The sequence below is a fragment of the Aristolochia californica genome, unplaced genomic scaffold (genome assembly GCF_029961685.1).
Source record: "Aristolochia californica isolate CCGP_79_NKW_82.1479 unplaced genomic scaffold, dmAriCali1.0.hap1 SCAF_3, whole genome shotgun sequence".
In the NCBI taxonomy this organism is placed as follows: domain Eukaryota; kingdom Viridiplantae; phylum Streptophyta; class Magnoliopsida; order Piperales; family Aristolochiaceae; genus Aristolochia; species Aristolochia californica.
Genome location: NW_027181992.1, coordinates 41,955,568 through 41,978,897, shown reverse-complemented (window position 1 = coordinate 41,978,897; position 23,330 = coordinate 41,955,568). Strand labels below are relative to the sequence as shown.

General features: G+C 39.6%; 1 protein-coding gene across 5 annotated transcripts; it reads right to left on the bottom strand.

Moving 5' to 3' along the window:
• Positions 1–2,424: 2,424 nt before the first annotated feature.
• Positions 2,425–22,228, bottom strand: LOC137960292 (uncharacterized). 5 transcript variants are annotated; one of them, XM_068807867.1, is made up of 8 exons: positions 22,156–22,228; positions 21,738–21,799; positions 9,702–10,554; positions 9,355–9,529; positions 9,157–9,273; positions 3,160–3,339; positions 2,992–3,038; positions 2,425–2,909 (listed from the first exon to the last, which is right to left on the bottom strand). In XM_068807867.1, exons 4-8 carry the CDS (start codon positions 9,385–9,387, stop codon positions 2,783–2,785), a joined length of 504 nt encoding a protein of 167 aa, XP_068663968.1. In that variant the 5' UTR covers positions 9,388–9,529; positions 9,702–10,554; positions 21,738–21,799; positions 22,156–22,228; the 3' UTR covers positions 2,425–2,782. The 5 variants fall into 5 exon arrangements, 4 of the variants coding, with proteins under 4 accessions (XP_068663968.1, XP_068663967.1, XP_068663966.1 ...); XM_068807866.1 differs by having other exon boundaries at positions 9,355–10,318; positions 10,390–10,554; XM_068807865.1 differs by having other exon boundaries at positions 9,355–10,554.
• Between the last annotated feature and the right edge of the window lie 1,102 nt (positions 22,229–23,330).

The following is a 23,330-nucleotide window of genomic DNA, read 5'->3' as shown; positions in this document are numbered from 1 at the left end:
AGATGAGAGAAATCACACACATACAGGTATTTCTCTTTAACCTCTCGAGATGCAACTCTGAGATACTCCTTGGATTAAGATGATCAAACCCTAATAGTGACGCCCCTCAATTATAAATAGAAAATTAGGGCAACCGCAATACAAAAGTAAAATTCCCAAACTACCCTTAATAAAATAATAGTTAATATATCGTGGACCGAGTGGAGGCTTCCCGCTCCTCTTCCAAACCCACAACAACCTGACCGCTCAGGTTAATCAGCGACCAACTCAACGTAGGGCATTAATTAGGCTCCATAACTTAACAATATGAATAGATACTTGGCTATTACAGTGAATTTGCATAGGGGTTTCAATTAGGAAACCAAGCTCTATGAGTAATGATTGTAGCCTTAACATTTCACTGATCAATTGAGTCATAGCTCTATATTCTAATTCAGCACTTGATCTTGCCATTGCACTATGTTTCTTGCTATGCAAAGTCACAAGATTTCCACCAATCATAAAAAAAAATTAAAAAAAAATGAGGCTGCCCAATTCATATTTGCAAATCCTTCAATATTAAAGTGTGTATGATTATTATACAACAACTTTTGTTTTGAATTTTTCTTTAGGTGCCTCAATATCCTTTCAAGTGCTTGCCGGTGTGAAGGTTGAGGTTGATGCATGAATTGTCTAAAAACACTAATAACAAAGAAAATATTTGGTCTAGAGACTATTAAACAAATTAGTCTATCAACCAACCTTTGAAATTTATCAACATCTATCTCATTTTCCGATCATACACACAATTCAAGATTCAGGCCTATGGGTGATAAAATCCTTGAAGGATTGAAAACGATTTAGAAAAAAGCAGAGATTGAATGAGACAAGGAGGGAGGGGGCACAAATTGGGACAAGAGAAGAGTAGAGTGAGGTAGGAAAGAGGAGGCACAAATTGGGGAAAGAGAAATGGTCTAAAACTGCCTCCCCACTTGCATTTCCACTACTTAAACAAATTATGACAATGATAGCTTAGCTTCTCAGGAGTTTTAAAGCACCAAACTAATTTTTTTGTTTCATTGAAAAAATCATAACCCCCAAAGGGCACACAACTGCACAACAACTACTTAAAAAATGATGCTGACTTTGTGTTCTTCATGAATAACCACCATTGCAATACTTGAAAAAACAAATGAAGTTTTCTTCTTCTCTAATAAAATTCTCCCAACCCTTGGAACACTCTTGAAGTGGTACTGACTGTGTATTTGATGGCTAGGCTGTGAACTTAGAGTCACATGTCATCAAATAAAAAAAATTATTGGACAGTTTAGATCAAAAGAACAAAATTTCTAAGTTGGAAAGTTTAATATTAATTACTTAGATGTATAATATCAATTACCAATATATTATATCTGAATTAAAATTAAAATAAACTATACTAGAATCAAGTCTAGCATTCATGAATTGGATTGGGTTTAAAAATTTTTATATTCAACTTGGGCCTTTTTAATTTGTGGATTGAATCGGTTCAAATTGGATTTTGTTTGTCTCACATCCACACAACGATCCTTATTAAATGCAGACATAATTTTTTTTACCCACATACTAATTCTATCTATTTATTGAATTACCGATCAACCTAAGCCATTTGCGCCCATAACTAAAACCACTAAAGGGAGGGGGAGGATCTTAATGCTTCGATACCATACAAAATCAAATAATTGAGAGGTTGATAAAAAAACTACAAAAAAAAAAAGAAAAAAAATGAAGAACTGTTGTAAATTTGATATTCTACACAAGGGTTAAACATCCACTAATCCCGCTTTATTATCACTTAAAAGATTGTCTTTGTGCTAATAAAAAAAAGTGAAAGAAAATATGTTTCCCGTTTAATGAATTTTTTTTAAAATTTGTGACATTTTTTAACGAAATAAATTTTATTTTGATTCTTCTTTATTCCTCTTATCTTTAAAAATATTAAAAATGGGAAAAACAAATTTCATATGGGGTATTGATCCAATAAGAAACTATTTAAAAAAAAAAACCAAGAAGCATTAAAGCGATAACTTATTTTTATTATTTATAAAAAATAATTTATTTATAATATAAACACAAACACCTTAACAATTTTGTCGTTATTTCCTATGACGGCGCTCCAACACAAGTAAACCGGTAATAGGAAAACTTTCAATAAAAAAATAATTTTCCATGGTTTTATTTTTTTTACGACAACACAAATGATCCTTTAGTATAATTATAACATTAAAAAAAAAAACAGTCAATTTGGCGTCAAGGACAAAACTGAAATCTAGGCCTAAACACCAAACAGAGACCAGCCAGCACGGACTCCTCAGAAAAATCATTACATAAATAGCCCTAACAATATATTTTCTAGTAAAGAAACTTAATCAACCTGTAAGTAATGATGCTAATCGGCTAAAAGTATGCAGGGCAAAAGCAGAGTTCATTGGATGTAAAATACACAAAAACAGCTCAATATGGAAGAACTAAGCTGAAGAATCCATAATTAGATGACTGAAAGCAGCTTTACACCGAAGGCATCTACACAATAGCTTAAGCTCCGAAAATCTCGTCACCAGAAACAACATCCCACTGGCTCAACTTACATTCCCCAGACAAATCCCATTCTTCCTCTGTAGAAGTTCTTCTGATTCCTCCATCCCTGTCTTTTTTACTGCCATTCGATTCCACCGAGTGCTCACTATTTAAAAGCTCTCTGCTGGTTTTGCCTATGTTTTCAGATAACTTGGACAGCTCAAGTGTTCGATCCGCGGACATGCTCTTACGAGATGTGTATGATGAAGTCCCCGCTCATCTGACTCATTGATAGACCTTTGCTGATAGGTAAACGACTATCAACCTTTTCTTTGAGCATTCTGACATCCTCAGAGATAACAGCTACTTCTCCCCTGCAAAACCAAGTTAATAAAACTCATTACGCATCATTCTGACATAGATACTTTGAATGAGAGAAAAGTGAAGAAAACTTACTGCAACATATCAATGACATGACCACGATCAACCAAAAAATCTCGCAACTGTAGCATATCACCATGTTCATCAGAGGTATTTATTGGAGCTTCATACATGTCAGAGACATACTCCTCAAGGAACACTTGACTATTTTAGTGCTTAAGTTGGCAAATATAAAGGCACTACCTTAACATTTTCCTCAGCTTCTTGCTGTATCTTCTTTGATTCTTGAACCACCATATCCATTAAAACTTCTTGCTCAATAAGAGCCTTGCCTGCAGACTCTTCTTTCTGCAATTTCTCTTGTTCTGCTGTTGTTTTTAATGCTTCTGCCTCTGCTAATCTTGTGCTTAGATTTTCACGAATCTTACATCAATAAATAAAACCAGGAGTTATATATTTTTTCATGTGTACAAGATCTCAAATTTGCTGAGAAAATGGAAAGAAAAAAAGATGCAAAGAAATCTCAATGTAGAAGAAATAGAGTTCCGTTTAAATTTACCCACATTATCATGTCAAACAAACACTTGCCAACCGAATGTATGACTTCCAAGTTCCTACCAACAACAGCCCTTCTCCACCACTAAAAAAAGAAAAGAAAAAATACACAGAAGAAAGAGTTTTTTATTTTTTTATTTTGAATGAAAAGTTAAAAAGGAGATTTCAGAAACTCATTAGATTATTCTTTTACATTCAATTTAGAAAATATGTTAGTAGTTAATTCTGTTCACCTTCTTAAGAAATTAAAGACAAAACATACTGATCAACTATTTAAGAGCACCCCCTGTGACTGGGGCCTTTGACTCAACAGTCACATGAGGAAGATTCTAGACTGTCTTTGGTTCAAGTCTCACCAGCATATAGTATTTCAAGATTCCAAATAAAAAAAAAACACCCCTTAGAGGTAGTGGTTAGAAAATAATGTGAAAGGGTAGTTTGGTAATTTCACATCATCTATACCTCCTAGATAAAGTCCTGTTTTACTCAGCATGTTTGAGTGCTCATGTAGTTTCATTTTCATGTAACTTAGAGGTGAATTTTAGGAGCTAAAAGGGATTAAGTATATAGGGGTATTTTTTACCTTGTACTCTATTTTTCACTTAAGCGTATTAGGGGTCGAATTAGAATCCTAATGAGAGCCTCTCCTTGAGCTCTCTTGCAGCAGCCGTCTCCCTTTCTCTTTTCTCTCTTTCTCCTTCTCCATTCTTCAATCTTCTTTATTCTCTTATTTGACATGATATCAGAGCAGTAAGTCCTGTTACAAACCATCTCTTTCTCCATTGAAGCCAGCAAACTCATAGAAAGGGGGAATCAAGGTATGGTTTTGACTGGTTGATAAAAAATCGATTTTTTGTGTTTTTTTCTCTACCATAACCCTAGTATTGATGATTCATGCTGCCTTTAGATCAGTTTAATGATTGTTTAGTTCCCTAAAGGGGTTATTTGACTAGGGATCTTCCCATTTGCCTTGTGTGTAGCCCATTACTGGGCTCAATTGCCTGCATCATCCCTAGGTAGGATGCCATCAGCCTGATATTTTGTCATTTTCCATGGAAATATTGAAGTGTTGTTATTATTCTTGTGGATATTCTTGATTGTTGGATGCATAGGTGCTCCATTCCGCAAGCCCTATTTTTTTGAAAAGTGGAGCATTTTGTTTCTATGTAGGCAATTGCTTTATGTGAAGTGGTGGTCGGTTTTCTTGAATATTTGTGGTGTCTATATGGCTGAATCTGGTGAAGTTATCACCCCCTCAAGGAAGTACGGAAGCTCCGAGGGAAAAGATTCGATTTTAATTACTTCTGAGAAGTTAAATGGGAAAAATCACCTCAGTTGATCAAAATCCATTCAGGTATACCTCGGAGGCAGAGGCAGAGGTGACAATAGATCTGACAAAAAATATATTCATTGTGGCCGCACGAACCATTTCTCTAACATGTGTTGGGGTAAATTCGGAAGTATGCATGGGCAAATTCCCTTGTTCATGAGAATACTAAGACATCTACCGGAGCCATGGTCAATATTGTGTAATAGGCACCCGATGAGAACAACTCAAAAAAAAAAGGCACCCGATGAGATGCATTTAGCTCAGGGTATGGACACAATTGGCAGCTACCCCTCCTGTGGTCTCATTCATCACCTCCCACTATCACATTGGCTAGTTCAGGTATGTCAGCTCTACATATGCATCCTTCATCTACCTTAATTTTTTACTCAAGAGCCACTGCTCATATGTTAGGTATGACGTCCTTGTTTTCTTATTTGAATGTCACCCTTGTTGTGGATCAGTGTCATCCGTTACTTGTTCCATCTTCTTTATGTCACCTCAATCCATGTTGTTTGTTCTAAAATTTCCACTAAACTTGTTGCCAGTAAGCAAACTCACTAGTTTATGAAGTGTTCTATAATTTTGTACCCATCTCACTGTGTATGTCAAGATCTCATGACAAGGAAAACGATTGATTCCTCATATGAGAGAGGTAGACTATATCATCTAAAAGGTCATTTCACTGCCTCCTTCCCATGCTCTTCATACAGTGGTCTCACCACTCCAGTGGCATCTACGATTAGGAAAATTATCTCCAACAAAGTTGGTTTAACTATTTCCTGATTTCCCTTCTAGTTTATCCCTTTAGTTTGACTCAAGTCAATTGGGCAAGCATCACCCCACTGTATTTCCCATAAGCCAAACTAATAGGATTTTATTTGAAATTGTCCATTCAAATGTATGGGGGCCATGCCCCGTGTACAACATCTTTGGTTACAAGTACTTTTTTTCCTTAATTGATGCTTTAGTCGATGTACCTAGGTGTATCTCCTATTAGAGAAATCTGAAATGTTTACAGTATTTCAAAACTTTTACAATGAAATAAAAGATCTAGTTGGTGCATCTCTTCATGTTCTTCAAGCTAATAATGGTTTGGAGTTTATGAATCACAAATTTGACAATTTATGCCAAAGTCAGGGAATCATTCATCAATTCTGATGTGTGTTTACTCCATAACAAAATGGGGTAGTGGAAAGTAAGAATTGTCATCTGTTGGAAGTTACGTGTACAATGCTTTATATGAATGTTCCCAAATCATATTGGAGCGATGTCGTTCTCATTGCATGTTTTCTTATAAACAGAATGCTATTTTCTATTATAGGGGAAAAATGCGCATTCGGTTGTTACTGCCCTTTGTTACACTGTTTGCTTTATCTCCTCATGTTTTTGGGTGCATTTGTTGTGTTCATAGATTTGGCTCATCCACATACAAATCTCCTCATACAGTGAAATGTGTCTTCTTGGGGTATTCCCATACACATAAGGGGTACAAATGTTTGTCCCTACACTAGGAAAACATTTGTATTTGTTAATGTGACATTCTTTGAAAATGTCCCCTTGTTTTCTTCAGCTACCATGGACATTACTCCTTTTCCAAGTCCAAAAATTATTGCTCCAACCCCTATAGAGGATGGTCCTACCGTCTCACCAACTGTCACTGTAGATAAACCATTACAAGTGTATCATAGATGACGTTCTACTAAGCACCAAGCTACAGTTCCCTCTCTCTCGCCAATTCCAGAAGCCCCCTTGCCTACAGATCCTAAGGTAAGTGATCTAAACCTTCCCATTGCTCTTCAGAAAGGTGTACGTAAGTCTACTAGACATCCATGATCTAATTTACTTTCTTTTGCTTTCTAATCTCAACAATATTAAAAATTTGCTTTGTTTGACTTCGTGCATTATTCCTTCTTTTGTGTAGGATGTTCTCCTATCCCCTCAATGGAAGGTAGCTATGGATCCTAAGATCGGGCATTATGTGATAGAGGTCCATGGGTCTTGTGTGGATTACCTTCCGGTGCCATTGTAGTTGGATATTGTTGGATATACAATGTAAAATATTGGGCAGATGGTTCTGTTGAGTGATATACTAGCAAAGGGGAAGACTCAAACATACGGTGTTGCAGTGTTTGAGACCTTCTCACCCTTCACCCACCTGACTTTAGTATGCATTCTAGTAGTTGTTGCTGTCAACTAGGGTTAGCCATTGTTTCAACTAGATATAAAAAATATTTTTTGGTTGGTAACCTAGATGAAGAGGTAACATGGAACAACCTCCTAGGTATGTTGCTGAGGGGGAAATTCGAAAGGTGTGCCAACTCAAGAAGGTAATCTATGGGCTTAAACAAAGCCCTAGGGCATGGCTTGAGAAGTTCATCCAAGTTGTCATGCCCTTTGGATTCTCTCATAGTCATTGTGACCACTCTCTATTTGTCATGAAGAGACCATCTGGTATTGTTGTTCTGCTAGTATATGTAAATGATATCATTTTATCTAGGAGTGATATAAAAGGTATTGAGGAGATTAAAGATACATCTTTTAAAGCATTTCCAAACCAAAGACCTAGGTTCCTTGAAGTATTTTATTGGAATTGAAGTGCCTAGAAGCAAGGCAAGACTCGTACTTACATAGAAAAAATATTTCACTAACATGTTATAGGAATATGGCCTGTCAAGAACGAAACCAATAGAGACTCCTATGGAAGTTGGTCATGATCTCATGAATAATCATGAACTCAAGGACAAGATAGTATATCGTAGGCTAATTGGGAAATTGATCTATGCCACAGTTACCTGTCCTGATATATCCTTCTTTATCAATGTCGTTAGTCAATTCATGGAACCGTCCATGCAAGGTACATCTCAAAGCTACTCGGAGGATATTAAGATATTTGAAGGGTTTTCCTAGAAAGGGGTTGTTTTTCACCAAAAGATAGAAGCTTTCTCAGATGCAGATTATACTAAATCTAAACTAGACAGAAAGTCTACTACTTGTTATTTGTGTGTTCTTGGGTGGAAACTTGATAAGTTGGAGATGCAAGAAACATAATGTTGTGGCCCGATGCAATGTTGAAGCTAAGTATAGAGCTATGGCTCATACTGTTAGTTCGTTGATGTAGGTGAGATCAATTGTCTAAGAATTGAAATTTACACAGCAATGGATCCATGACTATGTATCGTAATAAACAGGTTATATTCATTACAAGAAATCTAGTTTTTCACGAGAGAACCAAACATATAGAAGTTGACAACCATTTTATTCGAGATGCAGTGATGAAAAAGGAAGTGGTTATCCCCTATGTTGGTCCGGTGATCAAGTTGCTGATATGCTTACCAAAACCTTGGGAAAACATGAATTTGGAACTTTTTGTAACAAGCTGGAGTTTATGGGTATTTATGCTCCAGCTTGAGGGGGAGTGTTAGAAAATAATGTGAAAGGTAGTTTGGTAATTTCACATAATCTACACCTAGATAGAGTACTATTTTACTCAGCATGTTTGAGTGTTCATGTATTTTTGACTTTATACTATTTTTCATTTAAGCAATATAAAGTGTTAGTGGTCGAATTAGAACACTAACGAGAGCCTCTACTTGAGCTCTCTTGCGGCAGCCATTTCCCTTTCTCTTCTCTCTTTCTCCTCCCTTCCTCAATCTTCTTTATTCTCTTATTTGACAGTAGTTTTCTTCTGCATAATCCCTTTGCAATCAGCTAACAAAACGCACATTACTACAACCTCTTTCCATAAAACATAGCAGGTTTTCAAGATGATATGTTTGCACTCAAATCTTTCTCTTGGAAACTCCTACAACCTCTCCCAATTTTTGTTTTCTGTAACCACCATAAGAAGTTTGCCATAACCTAAAATCTGAAAAAATAAAAACTCAACTGCACAACATTTGTGTGACAAAGTAGTTGGAACCACTAAGATTAGTTCTTCTTTCACAATTTGGATACAGACCAACCTAGTCTTTCTCCAAAAAATGAGAAAAAAACAGTCTCATGGAAAAATAGATCGATGAGAATCAAGTATCATTTATCTAAGCTAAAAAGTTGCAAACAATTGAATTGAAGAAAAAGACTCATTGTTTCATATTTTATAACAGTACAAAAACATAACCATCCGTACCAGGCCAGATTTAATGTTCTAGCAACCAATTCAATATACTTAGGGAAGAATTGTGAATATAAGAAAGGAGAGCTGTAAATTGGCTAAATTCGGAACTTTCCAACAATCTCTCATTGTATGGGAAGGATTCCCTCCATTGTAATATGCTCTTTTGAGCTTTGTCTTAATAAAAATCAGCATCATTTAAAAAAAGAAAAAGAAAGGAGAGCTGAAATGCAGAAGTTTGTACCTCATTGATAATCGAAAGAGATCTATCCCGTTTATCTGACAAACTGAGGAAAAGAGAATGAAATTCTCTCGTTTCTGTAGCTAAGATGGATTTCTCTCCATACACTTCACCAGCATGCTGCCAAAACAAGGGCAACATGAAATTTTCTCTTTGCTACATATTCAGACATGAACTTAAAAGATTAACAGAAATACACACCATGTCATTTGCTTGTTTTGCATGTAGCAGCATCTCTTTAAGTTTTAACAACCTTCGCAAAAATGTCAAGACCAACCTTAGAAGCTTCAACCTTGGCTTCGTTGGCAGCTTTCTCTTGAAGCTCTACTGCCCTCACCATGTTCATCAGTAACTCCATTTCAGAATATAAGACTTTCTGCCAGGTTCAGATATAGCAAAAATTAGAAAATTCACCGCACTCACTACTAAAAAGTGCTCCCCTCAAATATCAGGAGACATTACTTTGCACGCTTTAGCCTCAGTAAGGAACTCTTCAAGCAAATCAACACTGATCATTTGACCAGAATGGCTAGTACTAAGACTCTTACTGCCAATTTGAACCATTTCTGCATCAAATATTGACTCCTCCATATCGTCTTTCCAAGCTTTGGACTCCGACTCTTCACAATTGTCAAAGATAACACTAGCATGAATTTCTCCCATAGGACTGCACCTGGCAGGACTTGTTATTGCTTCCTCAACGGGTGACTGAATTTGTCGAACAGCAGGTGACAGACTTTCCTCTATTGATGATTCCAAAAGCACAAATCGAGGAAATGAGGCATCAAGATCTTTGCCATCACCAACTGTCTGCCCTCGTAAATTGAAGCCATCTGCAGCAACTAAATGTTCTTCTGTTACAGAGCTTGCAGCCACATCCTTGTAGGACCCAGGATCTTGACACTTTTCTAAAGAAACAATTTCTTTGTTTCCTGTTTTTCTACATAATTCATCCTCACAAAAACCTCCACGTGCACATGAAATTGAATGGATCTGAAACTCAAGATATCCTGCATAAGCATTTGAATGTGAACCAGCTTCTCCATCTGGGCTCCTCAATTCTGAAGGTGGATCCACATGTGCTTGGGTAGATAGCACAGAATGATCCAATGATAAGTCTAACTTCTCCGATTCAAATGGACATCCAGAAGCATCCCCTCATCAGCTAAAAAGCATTACAGAAAATAAGTTAAAGAAAAGGTACTGTCCACTCGAGTAAAATTTAAAAGTCTATACCAGCTTCAGAAGAGAGGTGACCAACTTCTTGACTGCCAGAACTAAAATCTGCTTCCTCCTGTGGCTTATTCATAGCCTGAGTACCTCAGAGAGAATAAACTCCACTGCTAAATCAACATTATTACTATGTTCAATTGCTACCGCTTTCAGAATACGATAATCAACCTACAGTAGTTGAAAAAGAAACCACTTTCAGCTGAAAAGAGTAGACAATTATACCTTAGAAAATAGAACCAAAGAACATTCTTACGCTATTCAGAAGATCCAAAGTCATAGGTTTGAAGTCTTTTTTTTTCTGTTTTTTAATAGTGAGACAGAAGACAATTTTGTTAGTGCCAAGTATTGGTTTCATCTTGATCTTGTAAGCCTAGCTTGGGGTGTAAATGATATATAAATGGAACAAACTAAGGTGAATAAACCGTTTTACCTGATTATTTATACCTTACTCCATATACCATTATTTACCTGATTATTGAATGATAGAACATATATCGGGTAGAATAATAACATATATTATTTAAAAGTCGATAAATCATAAAAATATGAAAAATACATAATCATATACAGAGAAGTCTAAAAAATATCATTCTAATGGATAAAAAAATTATCAAAGGAATATTAGAAAATCCTTAAAAGAAGTCACTAGAATCTTGTAATATGTACATAAGACATTCTCCCAAACAAAGAACCAATGAAGTACTCCAATGAATAACCAGGTAATCGGTTAATTGGGTACAAAATAAAAGTTACCCATTAATGTTCCATTTCATTTACGGCAAACGGGAAATCGAGTAAAATTATTGGTTAAACAACACTAGTTCCACTAAGATCTCTTACAGACATAATAAAAAAGGTATACTCCTCAAGACTCTCATAAGTCCTCATATAGGTATAGCAGATGTCATATGCATCCTCTATAGATTTCTCCTACTTCTTTGCAATGACAAGCACCAGACATACATTCTTGACTCAAGTGTCTCAACCAGATTTCAGAAAAACTGGTAAGTTGAAACTCAGATTTAACATTGAAGCAAGCAAAATTCTAGCCTTCATGACTTTTGTAATTTGAGTATAATGAACCTCTATTTATAATAGGGAAAACAAGTGGAATCCAATAAAAATTAAACTACTCTCGTCCCAATTACACCTAAAGTCAAAAACTGAACATAAATAGAAGACCAGCATAACTAAAACACCTTTTAACTGAGACTCTTTTGTGAGACATCCTCCCATAAGACTTCTTTCAGATCCTGCTATATTAATCATTGTTCTGTGAGATTTCTTTATATGAAAGTCATGTAAAAATCTTCCATACATACTCTTCAACACTCCCCCTCAAACTGAAATTTATAACTTCAGCTTGCATGGAAAAAAAAAAATTGGTCTTCAAACTTTTTTTGCTGAAAAAATTCTTCACAGATATAAAATCTTCATCTTGTGTTCTCCCCCTTTCTTGAATATTTTTATCACATAAAAATTACCACAACATGTGGAATAAAATTCCTCTTTCTTGTACTTCTTCATCTACTTCTCCCCTCAAGTTGGGGATAAAAAAGACATAGAAACCCAACTTTGGACAAAACACAATATGAGAGAAAAAAATTACTCTATCCGTACAAAAAAACTCCATAAACCAGTTAAAACGGTTATAGTCTGAAACATACTCCGCTCAACTTCAAAAGCGGAAAAATGCCAAATTTTAGGCACAACAAAGAGACTACCCGCTTTTTAAGGGTAACTCAACAAAAACCACCTCTTAGTGTGAACAATACAAGACTTAACTCGAGCTGGATGTTGGGCACACTCTTATACTTTATAGGAAGTGGGTATAGGCATTGCTCCGAAGTGATGAAAAAATGATAACTTAAAGAAATACTAGAGAAACACAAAGAATTCAGACCGATGGAGATAACAATGCAATACTCTACTTCCAAAACTACCTCTAGAAACTTTAGATAAAAGTAGGCGACAATGCAACACACTACTTCAAACCAAGTTTCCAAAGAAAAATAACAAGAACTTTCTCATCAAATCAAGAATGATGGTGACCTACTTTTTTGTGAGAATATAGGGGAGACTCTAATTATAGAATTGTAGACTTAACAAACAAGTTGGACCCAATATGACCTCAAAGAAGTTTCTAGAAGGTGAGCATAATTTTTGGAGATGATTGTGCGGAAGATACAACCAAGTAACAAAAACGCAAAATATTGAAAACAACATCCAACCAGGATATTGCATACCTCGAACGACCACATAATGGAGTGATCAAGTCTGACCAAAACTCTCTGATTAGAAGATAAATTTTCCTAAAGAACTAGGATTGTAGGAGAAAAGAAAATTCAATTCAAGTCAATGCATGGAGAGGTCATGGGAGAGAAAATAGGAAAATGAGAGATTTTCGACAAAACTGACCTTTGGTACTTTTGATATCAATATCTTCCAAAATATAACTCAGAATTACAAACGGTTATTTTTTTTTATAAAAGTGATAAATTACAAACTGTTTATTGCACAAGAAACTAGATTCAAAGAGCTTTAATCCGCTGAGCGGTAATAGCGCTGATTTGAGGCGATAATTCACATTATGGGCCAGACTAGAGATAGGCAATCTTTCATCAGCATACAGAGGGATGCTTGCGAAAGATTCATTACTATCTCCAATGTGCTTGTGTTGATTGAGGAGCAAGAACTAGAGAGCTCTGGACACAACCTTGTATTCTACCTCTGCACCTTCCAGCGTAAAGGTGAACAAGAGTGCAAGATATTACAATGTTGTGACAAGCAAATAATGGCATGAATCTATCTCCAGGAACTTACAGTGTCTGAATTTAGAAGTTTTTCATTGAGTGCCTACAATGCTTCAACTCCACAGTACATCAACAGCCACACCCGAAGCCAACACCATTTCTGCAGCATAACGCAGAAAACTTCCCGCCACTCCTCATCCTTCCACTGCATCTGCTGCAAACCTCGTTGCACCACCCCCCCTATTCCACCTCACACTAATGCTTCCAAATCTCCACCAATTGCTCCCTCGCTGACCAAACTTACCACACCATAACTATCCATGTGCAAACCCTTGTTGATGGAAGGGAGGGAATAGAGCTGGGCATGATTGTGATCACGCTCTCGGGTTGGGGCCTCTGGTACTGATGTAAGCCTATGGCTCTACAATCTTTATTTTTTATTTTTTTATTTATTTATTTAAGAAAGTGATAAATTTATTAAAACCAAGAAGCAGAACAAACAAGATTAGGCAGGCCACTTCTTACAAGAAGGGCATGGAGCCCCCAATTTAGCACAACCATCTGCAACAAAATTTGCAGATCTGGGCTCACGGGACCAAATACAGGTAAGGTGAGGAAGAATGTCTAGAATGGAATAGTACACATCCCAATAACGCCACCACGGAGAAGAGGGAGAGGAGAACCATCCAGCAATCACCGCAGTCTCCCTCAATGTGGAGCGGCTTGGAGAAGTGCTCGCGGAAGATGATGAGGCGTCTGAGGAGGGCCTGAAACTCGACAACATTGGAGTCAGAAATGCCCATTGGTCCAGAATAAGACATGAGCTGGTTACCACCCAAATCATAGAAGAGACCACCATAGCCCGCCAAGCCAGGATTGCCGAGAGAACTACCATCAAAATTAATCTTGATAAAGCCCAGATCAGGTGGTTACCACTCCTGTATAGTTGGAGGCTTACTCCAATTATCCTTGAGCAAGAGCCCAGAGAGAGCGGAAAACTCCTTCCTGGAATGGATCCAAGAAGAGATGAGGCCAAAAATGGAGGACATGACCCGATCACGAAATAGATGCTTGGCATTGTGCCTATTGTTGCGTTCCATCCAAATGCCCCAAGGGATGAAGGCAACACAAGATGAAATGATTATCTTTCCCAATTTAGGGAGAGGAACACCGAGAAGTAAGCGCCCAACTGAGACGATGTCATTTGGCTAGCAAAGCTAAAGCCCGAATCAACTAAGGATGCTCATCCACACAGACCAAGAAAAGGGGCAGGACACAAAGAGTTGGCAAGTAGTCTCCTCCTCAAGGCCACAAAGGGCAAGAGGTCCACGCACTGAGGTTACCACGGCGATGAAGTTTGACTGCAGTGAGAATTCTATTAAGCCCGACACTCCATAGGGAAAACCTTCAGGGAAGCAAAGAGACACCAAATAAAAGCCACCTCATGGTTGGGGGTTGTCGAGGTCCATCACTTAATGAGGGAGAGTAGGCGAAGGAGACAGAAAACATACCACTAGCCTTTGGCCACCAAATCCCCCAAAGCATCACGAGGCCTAGAAGAGGAAATCACCACCAACAAGCAAGAAGCAAGAAGCAAGAAGGGCATTTACATCATCAAGACCCCGACGTAACTGAAGATCCCACGCTCCCAAACCCCAAGCATCCGCGACCGACAGACAGCACTACATGGAGGCCCACCAGACGCTATCGAAGGAAGCCTTCAAAGGCCCAGAACTAACCCACCAATCCTCCCAGAAGTGGATCGAGCGACCATTACCAACTTGGAGGCGGATGCCCGAGCGGAACAGAGGGAGGAGAGGAAAAATAGCTCTCCAGATTGGAGAAAGGACAGCTCTCTTCCCTCCCGAGGTCCACCACGTCTCATGCCAGTTAAGTTTGAACGACACCATTGGTCCCCAAAGGTTGTTGCCAGCAGTGTTGAATTTTCAGATCCATTTGAGGAGGGCTATATTAATATCCTTGGTGAGCCAAACACCCAAGCCCCCATTAGATTTGGAATTGCAAACATCCTTCCTACCCACCAAATGATACTTGAACTTAGTAGAGGTACCTCGCCAAAGGAATCTCCTCATCAAATCATCAATTTTGTGGCAAATCGAAGTAGAGCGATGCATAAACGAGAGGAAATAAGTTGGGATAGCAGCCAAACAAGATTTGAGTAGGGTAAGCCTCCCAACTTTAGAGAGGAGACGACCCCTCCAAGTAGCCAAAAGAGATTCCAGTATCTCAATAACCGGGCTTCATAGATCCTTGTTGATGCAAAAGGTGAAGAGGGGGAGACTGAGGTAGGTGGCCAGAAGGGTAGAGAGAGAGAGCCAACCAAGAGATCTGCCATGGAATGAAGTTTCTCCAAGTTAATGTTAAACCCCAATAAAGTGACGTTCTCCCAATTAACTTTCTGCCTTGAAGCAATCTCAAAAAGGCCCAGAACCACCTTGACCTTCATAATATAATCCAAAGATCCAACCCCGAATAATAGAGTATCATCTGCATACTGAAGGAGCGGAACATCGAAAGCCTCAATGCTATTGATTGGCTCCAATCAGCCAACCTCCTTAGCCTTGTAGGGCATAGCCAAGAAAAGCTCAGCCACAACATTGAATAAGAGGGGAGAAAGCGGATCCCCTTGTCGAATTCCCCTGGATCCCTTAAAAAACTCTGCAAACAATCCCATTAATAAGGAGGGAGGAGGCTGAAGAGATGCAGGTTCTCATCCAATATCTCCAACGGACGCCAAACTCCATCTGGCCCAAAATATCATCCAAGAGGTCCCAATTAACCTTGTCAAAAGCCTTCTCAAGGTCCAGCTTCAGCGCAAAGCGAGGGGTGCTAGAGCAGGAGTAATGATCAAAAAGTTCATGCGCCGCCATGGAGGAGTCCAGAATGTTCCTTCCCCAAAGGAAAGCACCTTGCCCATGATGAATGACCAAGGAAAGGAAGGCCTTCAAACACCGAGCGAGGAGCCGAGCAATAATTTTGTAAGAGTTGGAGATGAGACTGATGGGGCGGAAGTCACCTGGCTACTCAACAAGAGCCTTCTTTAGGACTAAGGCAATAAAGGAAGCCCCCATCCTTCTAAAAGTAATGGCATCCTTGTGGAAGCCCTGAACCATGCTAGATATGTCCTGTTTAATAATGGGCCAAGTTCTGTGGTAGAAATCCCCTTTAAAACCATCTGGGCCTGACGCTCGATCACAAGCCAGTCCTAGAACAGCCTTCTCAATCCCCATATCAGAGAAAGGAAGCTCCCGGAATGAAGTGGCAGCAGTGAAGATTTTGGTAAAATGAAGGTGTTGAAGCTTAGGCCAACAAAGACATTCCTCAATATAAAGATCTACATAAAACTTGATCAAAGCATCAGTGATGGAGGATCTATCCGAGGTTACCTCATTCTCAAAACATAGTGAGGTAAATCGGTTAGTCCTCCACCTCACAGAGGCAATGACATGAAGAAATTTAGTGTTGGCATCCCCTTCTTTCAAACATCGGAAATGGGCACGTTGTTTCCATCGCACTTTCTCCAAGTGAAGAAGAGCATGGAGAGGAATCTGAAGAACAGCGCGAGAAGAGAATTCAGCGTTTGAGAGATACCTTTGTTCTTCAGTCTGGTCCAAAATGCCAATTTGTGGAGAGGAGGGAAGCTTTTACAGCACAAAGGGAGCCATTCATGTTAGAAAGCCATGATTTCAATTTTCCTTTGAGGAGCTTTAGTTTCTGAGGGAGGTCCAAGTCGGCTTGGCCACCACCAATCAACTAGAAGATGATCAAAGTCCACATTTAGCATACACGAGTTCTCAAAACAGAAAGGAGCCGGTTCCTATCTACCAAAAGATGTGGATAGGAGGATCGGCCAGTGGTAAGATCCCACACGATTAAGAACCTTGTCAGAAGCATTGTCATAAAGTTGAAGCTAATCAGCGCTCACAAGAAATATGTCGAGCTTGAAAAGGATGGGTTGCCTCTACCCATTCGACCAAGTGAAGGTCTTTCCAAACAACGGAATCTCCACAAGCTCAAAGTTTCCGAGGAAATCCGCAAAGTGCTTCATGGAAGAGGAAATACAGGTGGCAGGTGGTGACTTCTCGTTGCAAAATCTGATCGCGTTAAAATCCCTTGCGATGAGCCAAGGCACCAACCATAGCCGGAGCAGAATGTGAAGTTCCTACCAAAAGGATCTATGCTTCCAGTATCTAGTGGGCCCGTAGACCCCAACCAACCCCCAGATGCAGCCTGAGCAACAATCACGAAATCTCAACCCAATCGAGAACTGGCCAAGGCAGAGATCCGTGAGGTCAACCATGTTGGTGTTCCAGAGAGCAATCAGACCACCAGAGTGGCCCACTGTGTCGATGGCACACCAATCCAAGGTAAGACAGGGCCAGATTTCCCAAGCAACAGAGGCAGTCATGTTCTGACACATTGTCTCTTGGAGGATCACAATTGAGGGCTTGCAAGAGGCAAGAATACGGCTAATTACAGCGCACTTCCTAGGCAAGCCGACTCCTCGAACGTTCCATGAGACCACAATCATTTCTAAGGTGGTTTGCACACTCTCGAACCCTCATCATCAGGCAGGTAGCCTTTTGTAGACGACTCCCATAAGTCTGGCAAGATTCATCATCTATTGCTAGGTATCATCATCAGAGTGGTGCCTTTCTGCCTGAAGGGTGGCAATGAACTGATCCGAACGAGCATCCGGAGGGGGGAATGGGATGCGATCCAAAGAGTGGTCGGGTCGACCAAACTATCGCCTAAGAGATTCCCCTTGTGGGGGAGCTAGAGCAAGAGTTCTACGACGCATCTAACATGTGCCAAGAGCAGGGGTGGATGAGCTCCCCGGGTGACTCGAGCTAGAAGCAGCAGTAGCAGGGTGGGTAAGAGTTTAAGTGGCTGATTATGAGTCCAAGAGATCCAGATCAGAGTTAGGCCGGGATGGGGAGGAGGCCGGTGTGAGCATTTCTGTGGGAGGGTAAGGATTGGGTGAGGGATGGGGGGTGCTCGATCTAGGGGGGGATTTATGGGACTGTGGCAGGTCTCCAAGAGGCCATTTAGGGGGCCAGCTGGAACCACATGTCGAAATGAGGGGTTTCTAGGTGGTTGGGAGTTGGCAATTATGAGGGATATCCTTGATGGTTAAGGTCTGAATGAAAAGAGAAAGCTATTGTGCTGGGAGGTTTGGAAGAAGAGGTGGAGCCGAAGGTGGTAGCAGTGGTAGGCTGTGACAGGGGGTTTGGCTCGGGTGTGTCTGGCTGAGGGGTAAGGCCCGTGACAGGGCAAGCAATAGGACAAGGGCTAGGTGCCCAAACACCAGGTTGGGGATGACCCGGCCTGGCGATGACACGGTCATTTTGAGTCAGTGGGGGAGAAGTGCTATAATGAGAGGCTGCGTTCCCTCATCTAGTGCCCGGCATGGTTAACAATGGACAAATCATCAAAGACCACCTTTATCCAAAAACAATCTTTGCCAACTGAAAGCCGAAGGAATTGGGATCCTGCCCAATGTTACTTCAGAATGACGAATAGTCTCACCACGTCCATGCGAGAAAGCAAGGCGGATTCTGGTGCTTGGCTCTACAATCACTTCCCACTATCCCAAGAGCCCAAGTGCTCTCTACTTGGGATTAACAATTGGCTGCTCTGGGCCGCTTGTACCAACGACACGGCATCTACTCAGAATGACAAGATTCCTTCCCATAGCCTTCTCGCTAGCATCAGAGTGTGGATGCATGAGGACTCTAAGAAAATTTTTGGCCAGTGAACATGCTTTCCTCGGTCTGTCTCTTGACCAAGCCCCAGGACCTGAAGGTTTCAATAGTAAATTCCATAAGAGATTTTGGCCAATACTCAAGCCGAACAGTTGTGGTATGGCAAGGAGCTTCTTCCAGAAAGGAATCAAATGTCACGCCAAAGAAGACCAACACAACATCCAACTCATTTTCACCCAATTCGAGTAGTATCTAGTTCATATAAAATAAGTGCTTGGCTACTGGCTCACCAGCTTAAAGTGGCCTTGCCAAAGTTGATCGGTGATGGCTAGAGTGCATTTATATGGGGGAGATATATCACAACTCCATGATGACTGTGCATGAAGTTATTGATCACTTCAAGAGGGGAGGCAAACCAAAGATCTTGCTCAAAATTTTATCAAGAAAGCATGAATCTGCTAGACCACATATTGGAATCAACAAGGTTCGGCTCCAGCCAGAGATTCTGGATCTGTAGTTGTATTCCCTTCTACTCAATGGAACGACCTGTGGCTACTTCAGAGGAACCAAAGGGATAAGGCAAGGGCATCCTCTCTTGCCCCTCTTATTTTAATTTGTTCTAGAATACCTTTCGGCCATGATACATGTTTCAAAAGGTAATGCTTGGTTGACTCCAACTGCTGATGTCCTAAATATTGACATTCCTCTCCTCCGGTTTGCAAACAATACAGTTTGCTGCTTTTGTCATGGCTTAATGGGACAACTCAAGCAGCTAAAAGCTCTCTTAAGTTCATTTGAATTAACCTCGGGGCAAAAGATTACTTGAAGCAAGTCTACCATTATTGGGTTTCACATTCCAAGGATGGAATTGCAAGACTATGCGAATTACATGGGCTGCTCATGCCCATCCTTTCCAAGCACCTATCTTGGCCTACCGCTTCTCCATAAGAGACCTGATAATTCCCTAATCCAGTTGTGGAAAAAATGGAGGCGCACTTATCAATTTGAAAAGGAAGGCTTTTGTCAAAAGCTGGGAGACTAATGCTTTTAAACTCTAGTATGGCGGGTCTTCCACAATCTTCATGTCCTTCCTTACATGCCTTGTATCCATTTGCAATTGAATTGATAGCCTCAAGTAGAAGTGTCTTTGGCATGGAGCTGAGGATGGCTTCAAGTATCACCGTGTTAAATGACAATATGGTTGTGACCCTAAAGCTATAGGAGGTCTAGGCATTTGCAGTATAAGGGAGATGAATCGTGCTCTCCTCCTCATGTGGTTCTGGGGATTCAACATTCTCCTAAGGCTCATGTGGAGACTTTGTTGTGGCTACCAAGATAAATTGAAGCTCTCGCGTGTGGTTAGGGAGTGGCACATGAATCATGCTCTCCTCCTCAAGTGGTTATGGGGATTCAACATTCTCCTAAGGCTCATGTGGAGACTTTGTTGTGGCTGCCAAGATAAATTGGAGCTCTCGCTTGTGGTTAGGGAGTGGCACCTACAGGAACCTATCCCCCCTTTAGAGATCTCTCTTTCCTCTGCAGCCTCAATTAGTGAGGAGCATTCGCTACTATGTTGGGAACATTCAGTCCGTCAAGTTTTGGGATGCCTAGTAGATTGATGAGGCTGTCCTCAAGGCTTCCTACCCTGGGCTCTACAACTTGACTAGGGATCAATCAGTTTCAGTTGTTAACTCTAAGGGAGAGGATGGGAGTATGAACAATTGCAATTTGCAATTCCAAAGAGGTATGAAGGATGAAGAGGCGGATGAAGTGTGTAGGCTTATCTCCACACTCGCTGGTGTTAGGCTTCACGACTAGTCAAAGGATAAAATTATCTGGAACCATGCAGACAACGATAACTTCTCAGTTTCCACAGCATGAAGTTGCAATGAGTTGGAAGATCTCTAGTCCCCATACAATTCTTTTTTTTTTTTTTTTTTTGGAGCGTGCTCCTTGGGAAAATCCTCACTAAAAATAACCTTAGAAGGAGAAGCAATGTTGTTCATAATTCTTTATGCAATTTCTATGGCACTATGGAGGAAAGCTTTGATCATATTCTCCTTCCTTGCACATTTGTGTGGCACATTTGGACCCATTTTCTAAATAAGATGGATCTCTCCCTCTACGTCTGAGTAGCCTCATTCAGCTTTGCCTCCTTCACAATAGGTCTAATCTTCCTAAGCTTGAAAAGTCTCCACTCCCTGCAGTTCTAACCCATGTCCCATGCGGACTTTGGATTAACAGGAATGGCCGATTTCATAACAAGGGGGCCTATAGGGACAAGGTTATTTGCAGAATCACTAGTTGTATCGCTGCTTGGTTGCGTACTCACCAAGTCACTTGGCTTCTTCTCTTCGGGACAACAGCTGCCTCCTTGCCCAGATGAGCACCATACGTCACACTACCATGGTTGATCATTGGTCAGGCTAACTCAACCACCGCAAAGTTGATGGCACTTAAACAGGACCTCTTCTTTATTGACATATTTGGTGGTCCACTCTGGGTACTCTAAAATTGTAATTGGTTGATGCTCATCATCCTCAGATCCTCAGTGGCAGCATTGGTAGACATTCCACAAGCTTCTCAATATCTTCTTTTGTATCATTATCTATTGGTTTCATGTTGTTAGATCAGCTAATTCAATGGTGACCTTCCAATCCCTCATTTTTCAGGCCCCTAGCTTGCCTATTTTTTTTTTTTTTTGGCTTTTTTGGCTTTTGCTTTAAGAATATCTCATCTTTCTCAAAAACAAAAAACAAAAAAAGGGTTATGGGAAATTCACAAACTAAAGTACAATATCAACCTCTTAACATATCATCTAAAACAATTACAAAAGTAAAATGTATAATGCCGTCAAATAAAAACCTAATACCTGAGGAAAAATCTCCTGCAAGGATTGATACTCTAAATTAAAACCCATTGGAACTGACAAGCCTGCAATCAAAAGGGAAATAATACATTAGAATCGACTAAGAAAAAAAGACTTCACAACACCATATACTGTTTATAATCGCAAATAAAACAAAACCCGCTAGAAACCTTTCAAAGAAAAAGGAAATCGTAGCAAGTTTCTAATTCAACTTCGACGCCGAATTCTTTACGCATTCGAGAAAACGTGCTTCTTCATGTAAAGTAATATCGGCTTATCATCAACAACGAAATTTCGACAACTTCAGATGAGTAAACACTACAAGCATGGAAGATAATTCGTTCTACCCAGTTCCACTAGGCGGCTAAAAACGGAAGGGCAATGGCGAAACAAAGATAATTGACAAGGGAAACGTACTTACAGAAGCAAAAGCTGAATTTCGTAAAACGAGTGTCTCTCTACCTTCTTTGAGAGGTCCGCAATTCACAAAACACAAAAAAGCGTGTTTCTTTCTTTTGGGAAGAGCAACGTAAGCGTCAGAAAGAAGCAATGGAAGCAGGAGGCGCATTTCAAATGGAATTTTTAGTAATTTAAATGTTCTTCCGACATAAGGGCATCAATGTTATTTAAACTTTCACATAGGTTCAACCCGTGAATGCACGCGAGCATGTTCTTACGCTCATGAAGACGAAAGCTAAAAGCTCATCATATTTGTGACCGGTGGGTCTAAATGCCCCGACTGATCATACGGATTGGATTAGTCGCCGGAGCCATCACGCTAGAAAAGCAACAGAAAAAATTTACAATCACTAAAAATGAATTGAGTAGAACCAAAATTAAACTTGAGCAATGTTATACCCCAGTATCTAGCTTGCAGGATATCTGGCATGACCGAACCTCTTTAACTTGTAATTTTTTTTTAATAATAATCCTTATTGATCATTTGCAACATCAAGATATGTTCATTTGTATCTAACCTTTCAAAATCTTACTTTAAAGTGCAGCAACAATATCTCACAAAAAAAGACCTAATAATATTTGTCCTTCTTCTACTCACAAATATGATTATACATGTATGAGAGTCTTTACTAATAACATGTATTAGTCCAAAATGAATTCCTACTCCATTTAAACTAGATCTCCTATGGGTGGTTGTTTAGATACTTCCATGTTTGTACAAATGGCAAGCTGCACCGCTCCGCTATTGTGAAAAATATTTACACAAATGGGTGAGTTGTTTATCTAGGTCACTTGGAAGTTTCACCAATCTTTATTAAGAAAATCTTATCCATAATAGTCAATAAATAAATAATTAAAATGCAACACTTATAACACTAGATCATTGCATACTCCTACCAACCATTTTCAATGTTGCACATTCCTAAAACCAAACAATATGCTTACCACTATTTTACTAATCAACAAAACATATTCATAATAGATGCTAAAGAACACTAACGTCAACCCGAGTAGGGAACATATAGCTTATTAAACGACAACGTAGGCTACAAGTTAGTAGCCTGATACATTGGCATTATAAAGCAAATACACTTATCGCTCACAAATCTCATGTTATTGTAACAAATGTATCATGTC

Excerpts from the sequence above, each read along its gene's own strand:
- LOC137960292 (XM_068807865.1), bottom strand. The coding sequence starts at position 9,387 with ATGCTGCTACATGCAAAACAAGCAAATGACATG. Across the intron at positions 9,274-9,354 it reads CAAAACAAGCAAATGACATG|CATGCTGGTGAAGTGTATGG; the intron begins GTGTGTATTTCT and ends TTGTTTTGGCAG. Across the intron at positions 2,910-2,991 it reads CATGTCATTGATATGTTGCA|GGGAGAAGTAGCTGTTATCT; the intron begins GTAAGTTTTCTT and ends TTGGTTTTGCAG.